Genomic DNA, 12523 nt, shown 5'->3' on the forward strand with positions numbered 1-12523 from the left:
ATCAAGGACGCCGCTGAAGGGTGGATGTTTGGCGACACTGCTTTAGCCTCTGGTTGAAGGGCATTTTTTTCTGAAAGCAAAGCTCTTTCAGGATGTTAAAAATAAACAAAGGGAGGCAATTTTCTATTTTCTTGCTGGCTCTGAATTCTGTGGAAATCCCAAAATTGTGTTACCACTTTTCCCGAGTCTTTCTCATAACATCCTGTGCCAATCCAAGCTCATTTGCTTCAATTGGAGACAGAATAGGAGGATTTTGTGCCAAGGTCGTCAAAGATTTATGTTTTCTCTCCAAATAAGAAGGTTTCAGAGGGGCAGAGTTGCTGCAACTAAAACACTTGGTGGAGGGTAAATAAAGACCATCCCAGTGGCTAACAATCCTGCATGTGTTAATGGAGATCCAACAGAATTTTACACAACTGTTCTTATATGCCTTTTAATTGATTTTGTCAATATTTTGAATTCAGTAAGTTAAAAAAAAAAGGAAAAAGAGGGGGAAAAGGTGTATTTAATAGGTCAAAAACACAGCTTGGAATTTTTGTGAGTCAAGTAACAAAATTGTTTGTTTGTGTGTTTAGGAGCAAAGTAACCTGTCGTAAAATGTATAATTACAATCATTTTCCTTTGGTGATGAATCTGATGGAAAGACACGTTTTGGCCAACAGCTCAGGTTTGTTACAGATCTGCAGAGTAAAACATTTAATATTGGAGATAACACGGTTGATCATCCTTGATATTTCATTTCATGTTATTAGCGTCGGACTGGACACCTACGCACAACAGATTAATGTAGCAGTCTAAATTAAATCTATCGATTAGCCATATGATCGAATCCACCACCAAACCATCCTACAGTTTCACACATGAATGTCACATATAGTACACGTTAGTGCAGCACTTCATAAATTTACTTCATACTTCATTGCACATAGGTGTATGTTTTAAAAAGCAATACATGTAAATGTGCATTTTCAGATTTGTTCATTGTTCATTTTTGTAGGATGTGCATGTGATTTTTTTTGTTGTTGGTTTGTGGATTTAATTCTTAAAACACTTGCATTTTTAAAAAGATGTATTAAAATATATTTGTTGAAGACTCTTTATTGATTGTGGATTTGGTGGTTTACAGATCATTTGCAGCAGCAGGACAGTGAATCCACGATTGCTTCAACATAAACAACAGTGTGTGTTCTGGCAACAAAGTATCATGTAACAAATCCAGTAAAACAGTCTGGTTTTAATGACTAAAATCTGTCTTTTTGTGTGATTTCTTGATTTTATTTATTTTTATTTTACAGAACAGGAAAAATAATTATTTGAATGCTGACACGGTGTATACTTTCCAAACGATTGTTTTAAAAGTTTCATTTGACCCTTAAGGAAATGTACTAGAAAAGTTTCACTCTGCACTCAAGTGCACACATATCCAGAAGTGAAACCTTCACATAAAATTCAATATTGTTTGAATACTGATGGATTTTCTTTAACAGTGTCTTGAGAAACCATGAGCCCACGATCAATAATTAATGCACATTTATGCGATTTAGTCCAGTTATTCTCCTCAATCTCTGCTAACCTTTTAATATTTCACTGCGGGTGGCCGAGGCCAATCTACTTCCCCGCTTTTTATTTTTAGCTTCGATCCCAAATATTGCCCTATTTTGGATTTTCAGACTGTTTCTGATGAGGACAGGAAGAGACAGAGAGAACTGACACTTCACTGGAGACCACAGAGCTGCTTAAATATTAAATGGATGGACAGTGGTGACACAGAAAACGCAATCTTCTTTTCCTACGGGCTTTATATCCAAATCCCAGTGGCAATTGTCTGGTCAACAAAACAGTCAAGGGATTTAGAGTCGGAAAGCCCCTCTGGAAATTTTAGTCTGAGTGCAACTGGAGTATTCCTGTGTATTATTTGTTGTTAATTTCTTTGTGAAAAAAAAAATTCTAAATAGCTGAAACTCTAATACCCATACAAGCACCTTTGATGTTATCACTAACTGGAAAGTAGCTATCTTTAAGTGAAGTCTATAATAATAATGTTTTCATTACTATTATAGGTTTGATTGTACATAGGCTTTATTAGGATAATGCAATCAGTGTCTGTCTCTCTGTGTTAGACTGGTTGACCAGTCTAAGCTGTACCCCATGTGTCAGTAATGGCTTACTTGGAAAAATAGAATGAACGACAGTAACTGCAATGCATTTCAGCATCTAAAGTGAACCCAAAATTTAAGGAAGGTGTATTTGTTGTTGACTTCAAAAGAAAACGGAAGCAAACTGAAACAGCAGCTTGGGAAGCGTTCGTGCAGGATGTCCACAATTTTCTGGGCAATCACAGAGGATTATGCTGAGCTTGTAGATAATGTGCTGAAAGCGTATCAGTTAATGGGCACCAGAATGTCACTGAAGATGCACTTTTTACATTCTCACCTCGACTTTTATCCCCATTGAACCTGATCGATGTCAGCGACCAGCATGAGGAAAGATTTCATCAAGATATAATAGTGATGGAAAAGAGATATCAGGGAAAATGTAATCCGAGCATGATGGCTGACTACTCTTTGCTCTTGCAAAGAGAGACGGATGTGCAGCATGAACGCAAAAGCAAGGGCCTCAAACATTTTAGAGCATGCTTGTTTTATTTTGAGCTAAATTGACAGCAATATGCTGTGGTATGTTTTCAGAATAACAAACATATAACAAACATATTGGTAGGAAATAGTTCCAGACATTGTGTTGGTATATTTACACTGATGTTCAAACGTATCAAATCGTCAGTGACATGCATCTCAGAAACCTTAACGAGTAGCTCAAATTAGATTTCGTATCAGAAATCAGTGCAACAACTTAGAGCTAAAGAGCTACTCTGAGGTTCCCAGTAGCAAACAAACAAAACCTCTTTTGTTTTGTAGACCAGAATTATTTTAAGTTTCTTACAGTGCCCATTCGGTGCATTTCCATTAGGCCTTATTGCAGTGATGCCTAGCTTCTCTTTTTGTGGTGCACCTGCAAGTACTGAAGAGAACAGTGTACCCTGTCGCCCACATTAGTAGAGTCCAATGTGGTTCAGAGCCATTTTTATTTTTATGCACTGCCTCTGTTCATTTACTTAAATATGAAAATGCATATCACATCATGAAAATAGCCGCTGTTGCCATGTCTTACATCCCTGACGGTGGTCTAAAACTGTCATCACAAAAGACCTAACTGGTTTGCTTTAACTTGTTCTTACAAGTGGCCAAATATGGAGAACAATGAGGACCTAATTCTGTACTGACTGATTATGTTTTATTTCACCATTTTATGAACAGAAACATGTGTTTTTTCCCTCCTCGTTCACAAAAGTGGCAGAACAGTGATGTACCAGGAAGCAAAAGAAATGGATAATGAGAATTTCACAGAATTTTAACGTGTGCAAAACAGGGGGGGCGTCAGTTAAAAGTGTGTCATTTACAAAAACTGAAATCAAACTGAATAGCTGTATTTTCTCATTTCAGCCATTTATACACCACTAACTGTGGACATGCACATTAAAGGTTCCTGCCAGGTCTTGAACTAATATTAAGCATATTAAACCTGACAGAGTATTGGAAACAATTCCATTTTATTTATTTATTTTTAAAACATGCACAATTATCATGAAAATTCAGTGCTGACCTTTATAACACCAGTATTTACGGTTCTATGTAACCTCACCAGATATAGCAGAACATAATGTAATGGTGCCAAATGCAGTCTTATTTCAGTGTACTCTTAAAATTGTATATATTATGTCACACTTCCTCAAAATGCCCTGTTTAAAAATTAGCAATAATGAAAAAACTTGTATATTTGTATACACTCAAAACACTTTTTTCTCTCTCTTGTTATCTCTGTGGCACTTCTTTACTCAGTACTGGTTGCTAACATTTACTACATATAGTTTAATTTTATTTGTAAGGTTCCTAAAATTTGGTGAGAGATTTTTCACTAAAGTGTACTTCATATCTGGGCCACTGCAGACACCGACACTCGCTCTTAACAGTCATCTGCACCATCAATTAGGCAATTATGCATGTACACTGAGGTCAGGCAAGCTTCTAAGGATGCTCTGTGGTGTCCTTGGAGATTATGTGCAAGTTTCTATGACAGGGCAAGCAGACAATTAAATTACAAATTATGCTTCTTTTACTGATGGGACCCTCGGGGTACCCTGGGTGGTTTGCTGTTAGTAATCTTTGCGTAGCCATTACAGCCATTTGGACAGTTTGTCGATCAATTACAACAAAGGGGGTCAACAGCATTAAAACACTGCTACATTATCAGTGTTCAGCGGGAGTAGCACATGTACAACAAAATCCTGTGATTGATCATATGCGAGAAAGAAGAGGCGCTTGTTTCCCACACTGTGAGAGCCCGCCGGTGTAGCACGCCCCCCATTCACTCTCTCTGGCGCTCTGTCGTCCGCCGGGTTGAGCGACTGAAGCTGCCTGGGAGAGAAACAGCGAGGAGGGGAGAGGAAACGGAGCGATATGGCGAGCATCAACATGGGGCCGAGACCGCTGCTGCTGCTGGAGCTGGCGTGGGCTCTCCTGGCCCTCCAAGCGGTTTACGTCCGATGTCTTAACGGCGATGAGGACCAGAGCCAGGACACCGAGTGCAAGATGAAGAGCGTCACCGTGTCGGCGCTGCCGTTTTTAAGAGAAAACGACCTGAGCATCATGCACAGTCCCTCGGCCTCTGAGCCCAAGCTTCTGTTCTCTGTTAGAAACGATTTTCCCGGGGACGTGGTAGTGGTGGACGACCTGGAAAACACTGAGCTCCCCTTTTTCGTCTTAGGTGAGTTTTTCTTTTTCCAACACGCTGCTGTGTGGTGTCATTAGCCGCCAATTAAGCGGATAAAACCCCGCTCGCTCTTTATTACTACACCGGAGCAGCTGTTTATTAGCTAGCGCCTGGCTACATACCATGGCTCCACTGGTTTGGGAAAATGTTATAGGCAGCATAGCAGCCCAAATATGTAGCTAATACGATTAGATCCGTTTTACGGGTCATAATTAGTCCGCCAGTGGTTGATAATTAGTCTGTTATTGATAGCGTAGTGAATCAACACTTAGCACTTGTTTTTGTATTATATTAGGCCGCACAGCACATGCGCATAAAAATAGAGTTTTGGGTTGGTTGTTTTTTTGTAATAAATAAAAACCATCATTAGAGTTGTTTAGGGAGCATCATTTTAATTTTCTGTATTATTGCTTGTGGGTATTTTACCCAGAGTGTGCACACGTGGTTCGGTTAGCTACATGTGTAGGAAACTGCTTGCTAGTTAAAACACTAGCAACAGCGCAGCCAAACTCCTCTTACACCACACTGTGCTGTACCTTTTAATTTGGTGTCTTTTTTGTAGTTACTTTTTGTTGCCCATTTCTTATGTTGTGTTACAGACAGTAGAATTTACGCCCGTCTTGTGAGTTTTCAAACTTTATTAAATAAGCTTCATCGAGATTTAGGCCAACCCAAGTTCATGTTAACTGGACATTATGCTTTGTTTCAGTAACACTGGGTTAGGCAGAGAGCGGCAAAGTTTGCAGTGAAGTTTGCTGGCCGCTGTCCATGGTGCTGAATCTCAGCGCTTCTTTACAGCGTCTGTTGCTGCGGCTGCTGGGGGCCAGCATATCCCCCCGCTGCATATTCAGGGGCTCCGTGTGAGCTGCAGCGTCACATTTGCACAGTGTTTTAGGTCCGCTCTGTTTCTGTTTGGTGAGGGTTTAAGTGTTGTTACTGGAGTCTCAACTGGTTTTGATGTGTCCCAAGTCAGAAAGCAACGGGAAACAGTGAGACAACATGTCAGATACGCCTTAGTGTTGTGACTGTTGGATCAGTGGAGCTTTTTCTTGCCTGTGACACTTTGATATGAGGTGTGAGCTTAAAATCACAGTCTCACTCTATTTTATCTAAGAAAAAATTGCAACAAAACGTATATAGGACAACAGGTATTTAAATAGTTCTTGAGATACTAGTAGTAATAGCGCAGTAATGCTTCAAGAACCAACGCATAAACTTAGAAAACCATAAAGGGTAAAGGAATGAATATTAATTATAACTTGATTTAACCACATTTAAGCTTGAAATGGATTGGTGGGGAAAAACAAGAAATGGTTTAAAACAAATAAATTACATTTGATCAAAAATATAAAGGTAAAGTAAGTATTTTTTAGATTATGTAATAGAATAGTTATTGTCATAACCATCTTTTTAATGAATCCACTAAAAAACATAGGAGCAATTGCTCTTTTGTGGAAGCTGACATGTTGTCTTGCCATCTTTACACAGTGGTCGACTGTTTTTTCTAATCGCATTTTATATGTTTGGCTATCGATCAGCCACATACTGTACGTAGTACGTGCTATAAGTTACTTTTAAATTAAAGATCACAAGTTGCTCTTTTAAAGTATATGTGACCATTTAACATTTGTACTTGTATATTTTCAATATCTCTGACTCACTATGTCTCCAGATAGCTGACAATGGGCCAGCTAATGTTAGACTCAAGAATCACACTTCCCCTCTGATAAAAAGTTTTATTACATTCAGAGTTTCTAGAGTTTCAGAAGTCAGAGCCACTTGAAAAAAAAGTTTAGCTAACACCTGCTAACAGCAGCAAAAACAGCAGCACTTACCAGGAGAAAAGTTCAGGATCTCCTCAAAAACTTACCTCGGTATCGCTGTCATCAGACAGAAGTGAGCCTCACTGACTCATCGACTCATATCAGATTCCTTTCACAAAGTTTTACAGCCTCTTCCAGAGTAAATAGATGACGACTCATACTGACAGCTGAGGTAAACAATGGACTGACAACCTATACTCACTACAGATGAACAACAACCAGAGTTTTTTGTCCTATATTGGCCACCATAGCTGGGATTATACATTTAATTTGGGAGGGGTAAGAAAACAAAATTCAGCCGAATGAAAAATGCTATCTGCTGAAATCTATTGGTGAGAGTTTACACACTGTACCTTAAAGTTTCTTAATTAAATCCTTCATATATATACATACATATATATATATATATATGTATGTATATATATATATATATATATATATATATTAGGGGTGCAACGATACACAAAATTCACGGTTCGGTTCGGTTCGATACTTTGGTGTCACGGTTCGATATTTTTTCAATACAAAAAAAAATGTTCGTGCCTTTTTAATTTGTCTTTTATTAAATTTTCACGGCACATTCTGCACCACATCTCTGTGCGTTCATCATTTGTTTGAAGCCAGCTCACCTCCTGCAACCACTTTTCCGAGAATACGTGCTTCTTTTGTGGTTCGGACTCCTTCTGACATTTCTTTGGAGGTGGAGGAACACCAAAGTAATTGCTTAAAGGAGCTTCTTCGACATCTTTAAGAGTTCTAAACAAATGTCTGTCCTCCTCCTGAAAATCTTATGCACGCAAACACGCGTTGCAACTTCTTATCTTGTGCGCGTTTTTTATTTTGACAGCGAATGCGCACCTGCGGACCACTTATGTGCAGCCCTGGTTATTTAGCTCGTCATATTGCAGCCACAGAAATTATTTTGTCCATGAAACCATAAAGCTGCACTTTCTTTTTGCCTTATAGTCTGATTTGTCATAACTTCTCCGTTTTGTGGTAAGCTTTTCTTTGGCTGTCACTTCTTCACCCTGACCTGTCTTATTTGGCTCAGCAGAACTAAAATATATATCCTGCTGCTTTTACACACACACTCACATAAGCTCAGCGATTCTCTGCGCGATCAACCTCTCACATGTTTAAGCTTGCTGCGGGAGATTTCACTTGTCATGTTTGCGTAGTAAGCTAACGATTAATAAGACGATGTCAGAGGAATTGGTGCACAAATTATCATCACTCACCAATCAGTGCTGTTGCTCTCTATACACAGTTCGCACGATTGCAAAGTGAAAGCAAAAAAAAAATTCAAACGCGATTTCAATATGTCACATATTGACAGTGTCTCACCGATGCCAATGACATAATTACCCAGCTACATTTCCGAAAGAATGCAAAAGCATTGACATATATTTTTCCTTCCTATGACAGCCTGACGGGCAGGGCAGAGATAGATTTTGGTAGCCCGACTGGAAAAATCGCTAGCCCCGGGACGTCGGGCTAGCGATTTTGCGAGCCCTGTATCTGATTGAGGAATCACTCATCTTTGGAAAAGAGAGTTTATTACAGAGAAATGCCTCTTTCCAAAATAAAAGCTATACTATCCGCTTCTTCTGGGCTATATTCTCAGCAGCATATTAAACATATCAGGTCCCCATAAGGAGAATCATGTGCTAACGGCTGTCTAAATGACTCGGGTAAAGTTTGTAGCATGCGTGCTTGTTGTTTTTGTCTGCTTCCACTTGTCTTTGCACTAGGATGATGTCGGAGTAAATGTGCAGTCAGTTCGTTGTGTTCCCACTAGTGCTGTCAGTGTTAATCTCGTTGAAATGACGTTAACGCCACAACACGGCAAATCTCCGTTAACGAGCTACCGCGGATCGCCCCGTGCGTGGGGCTGGACGGCCAACACGTTAACAAGCTAACTGCGCTAACACACTAGCTCCCACCCATGTAATTGAGCATTGCGTGGCACATCCAACATACTGTTTTACTTTAGTCCATGACGCGCTTACCTTCAGGGTCATACGTCACATGAAAACCAAAATAGTTCCAAACGCCAGATCTGAATGAGGGTGGGGGAGGTTCAATTTGCCATGTTGCAATGAGAGGTTAACTTCTGTCTCGCTAGCTTGCCCTGCGCTCAGTGAATCTGCGTTCGATTACTCCGCCTAGGCTGCACTGTCGAGCGCAGATCCACTGAGCGCTCAACACAGATCCACTGAGCGCTCAACACAGACAGCATCGTCAGAAGGAAAGTTGATAAAATAAATTAAAAATTTTGTATTGTTCGATACATATGCGTACCAAACCGAAAGCACTGTATCGAACGGTTCAATATCGATACGAGTATCGTTGCACCCCTAATATATATATATGTATATATATATATGTATATATATACATATATATATATATATATATGTATATATATACATGGAATACATGGCATACATGGAACGCCATAACCAAGTGGCCGGCATAGTGTACAGGAACATCTGTGCCGAGTATAACCTGGAAGTCCCGAGGTCAAAATGGGAGATGCCCCCAAGGGTGGTGGAGAATGACCGAGCTAAGATCCTGTGGGACTTCCAGATACAGACGGACAAAATGGTGGTGGCTAACCAACATAGTGGTGGACATAGTGGTGGTAGACAAACAGAAGAAGACGGCCGTAGTGATCGATGTAGCGGTTCCGAATGACAGCAATATCAGGAAGAAGGAACACGAGAAGCTGGAGAAATACCAAGGGCTCAGAGAAGAGCTCGAGAGGATGTGGAGGGTGAAGGTGACGGTGGTCCCCGTGGTAATCGGAGCACTAGGTGCGGTGACTCCCAAGCTAGGCGAGTGGCTCCAGCAGATCCCGGGAATAACATCGGAGATCTCTGTCCAGAAGAGTGCAGTCCTGGGAACAGCTAAGATACTGCGCAGGACCCTCAAGCTCCCAGGCCTCTGGTAGAGGACCCGAGCTTGAAGGATAAACCGCCTGCAGGGGCGTGCTGGGTGTTTTTGTTTTTATATATATTAAATCCTTCATATATACATCAACTTGTCAGTATCTTAAACCCTTAGATTACTAGATATATGACACTATTTATAACATTTATAACATGCAGTCTACTAATTATTATAAAGCAGCACTTGTTAAGCCCTAGCACTAGCTGTTACGCTGTAAAAGCATTTCTTACCCGTGTGAGAGGTTATGAAATTGTCTTTTGAAAGTTTTACTTTTCTCAAATATGATGCTTCTCTACAGTGACTTGTTTTGATATCTTAATTTTGGTAAAACAGAAACATGTTTCTGACCATTTTTTAAAAAACTGACCAAAAAATCAGAAAGCTCCTTTGATTTAGCTTAAAAGTGGAACAAATAAACAGCCCTAAGAATGTGACAGTTGCTAATTAGTGACTATTTTCACTGTGTACTTTTTTCATAAATCCACTGATCTTTTAGTCTGTCACAAAATTGTGGAAAATGGCCAAGAGGTCCAAGGATGAGGTCTACCAATTGTTTAAAACTTTGGAGATTTTTATAATGACATAAACAGAGTAAAAAAAACACAATGACACATGTGAGATTCTATAAAAGAAAACTTTTGGGCAGTAGTTTTTTCTTTTTTCTCAAAAGTTAATGTGCCTATTTACTGTAGTACTACAGAGTTTGGAGAGTAGAGTATTTAAATGAGTTATACAGTATGATTTAAGTTTACTGCGAATTGCGCTATAAAGTTGTGGAGTTGTAAAGTATTTTGTCTAGTATCAGTTATATCGTCAGTTATATCGTTATCGCAAATTTTCAAATGTATATCGTGATAAATATTTTTGGTCGTATCGCCCTGCTCTAATGGGTGGATGGCTCATTGCCAAAGCTTTGGCTGTGTCCTGTCGCTCCTCACTGAGTTCCCAGCTATTGAGAGCCAAGCCCTGCAGATTTCTGTTCATAGTGATAGTTTGATCTAACAGACAAGCACTTAACTTAAATGCACTGAAATTAACTTAATTAAGGGGAGAGAGGGGAAGAATCCCAATGCAGGACGCAAGAGGACACATCTTATATTTGGCATAACGTGCAGCCAAATTACTTTTCAGTGAGTGATGGGTTTGCAGTGTATCAGGTTTTTATACACATTTCTACACAGAGATCAGTCCATTAAACAAAACTGCAAAGACTACAATAGCCTCTGCATGTCTTTGCTGAGTAGTAGACACACTCCTTTGGAGCATCACAAATTGAGTTATGGGTTTTTTCTTTTGTTTGTATTTTTTTCTCTTCTCTCAGAGCTATTAAATACCATATTGAAATTTCTGTAAGACAGCAGTCGTTACTGCTACGTGCTCCAGTCTTAATTTTGTAAGATTATTGACTCAGTCTAACAATAGGTGATACATGTCTGTATGTGGTAAAATAATAATAACAACTTCATTAACACGTGGAAGGATCAGAATCTGACGGTAGATACTGTTTTGTGTTTATTAGACACAGATATTAGATTTACGTAATAGAATCATTTGCAATAAGGCAAGCTGTGCTTCTCCTGAGGTGTCTGATTTAGCAATCAGACACCCAAGTTCTCCTTCAGTAAGGACTCAGTAGTCCGATACTTGGATTGGCTATTGGTCTGATACTGACCCCAAAAAAGCTGGATTGGGTATTGATGTTTATTATGTCACATGAAAGCAGCAGCTACTGGCAGAACGAATGTAGCATGAAGGAAGCTAATATAAGATAAGCTAGAAGGGCATTCAATTAGTTTACCACTTGTTGGGAAGCTTTTACTGTACGGCATGGTGTTGTCCTCAACTGGATTAATCTTTTTTTTTACTCCAACTCTTTGGCAGCTCCATAAACAAGGTGTGCGTGAGGAAGGGAAAGAAGAAAGAAAAACCACTATATAGCATCTATGGCTCTCACAAAAATTAGACTAGTGCCTCTAGGTTAGATAACAGCACCAATGTAGCTTTTATTTTTTAATCGTATGTAACCTCACCCATCTACAAATTTGTAGATATATTTATTTAAAAACATTTTTTACAAAGTTGTCTATATTTACCCTGACGTCGTCATACACATAACAAAACGAGTCCTAAGAACCTCACAGTGTGGATTACATCTTTTAAATTTAAAACTGGTAATGCGGCTTTTTAACTGGTATCTGGCATCTTTAGCAAATCAGAACTGCATAATGCAACTAGAATTACCACTATGGGCTGACTCAGTTGTATTTATCAGTGCCTCAGAAAGCACTACTAAAAATTCCATGGGTGTTTTAATTACTGCGCACATATGAACGTAGGGAATAGCTCTTGAAGCTCCCTAATGGTAGTATTATTGATATTTACACCACGAGGCTGCCGTGGCTCTTTAAATGAACTATTTAGACTATTGAAAGGAATAATTAATACAACACTTATGATTTAAATAAGGTTAAGACAAATGCACAGCACAACAGATCTCTGACATTTCCTGACATAGTTTTCTGCTGTGGGACAAAAAACTTTTAATGAAAATTCACACTGGGGAAACCCACACAAATCCAGATTTGTTATGCAAGTAGGGGCACTGCTACTCAAACAGACTGGAGCAGCTGGAGCTGCTGGTTCTATTATATATTTTGGTTTAATGTTTCTTTTGTTTGTTGCTTTTTTTCTTTGCTGTTTGACAACCTCCCCATCCCTTTGTAGAAAAAGATGGGTGTCCACTTTAAACTACAAACCACAATTCTCACTCACTCGCTCATTGTATCCGTGTCTTCTCAGGAAACAAAAGCAAGCTGAGCCAACATTGTGTGGCTGTGCTGATAAAAAATAACAGTGACTGGACAACATGTGTGGCTGAATGCTGTTTCAGTGGAACCTCTAAATTTTTGACTAGCTGCTGT

At 39.3% G+C, this 12523-nt stretch overlaps 1 protein-coding gene across 1 annotated transcript in view; it reads left to right on the forward strand.

Annotated features, from left to right (window-relative positions):
• Positions 1-4360: 4360 nt before the first annotated feature.
• Positions 4361-12523, forward strand: part of astn1 (astrotactin 1) — a 424302-nt gene continuing 416139 nt past the window's right edge. Inside the window, exon 1 of the mRNA XM_040039526.1 lies at positions 4361-4821. Coding sequence (XP_039895460.1) covers positions 4515-4821 — 307 coding nt within the window. The 5' untranslated portion in view covers positions 4361-4514. The remainder of the gene's footprint in view (positions 4822-12523) is intronic.

This window comes from Simochromis diagramma, unplaced genomic scaffold (assembly GCF_900408965.1).
Source record: "Simochromis diagramma unplaced genomic scaffold, fSimDia1.1 OVJJ01000337.1, whole genome shotgun sequence".
NCBI lineage: Eukaryota > Metazoa > Chordata > Actinopteri > Cichliformes > Cichlidae > Simochromis > Simochromis diagramma.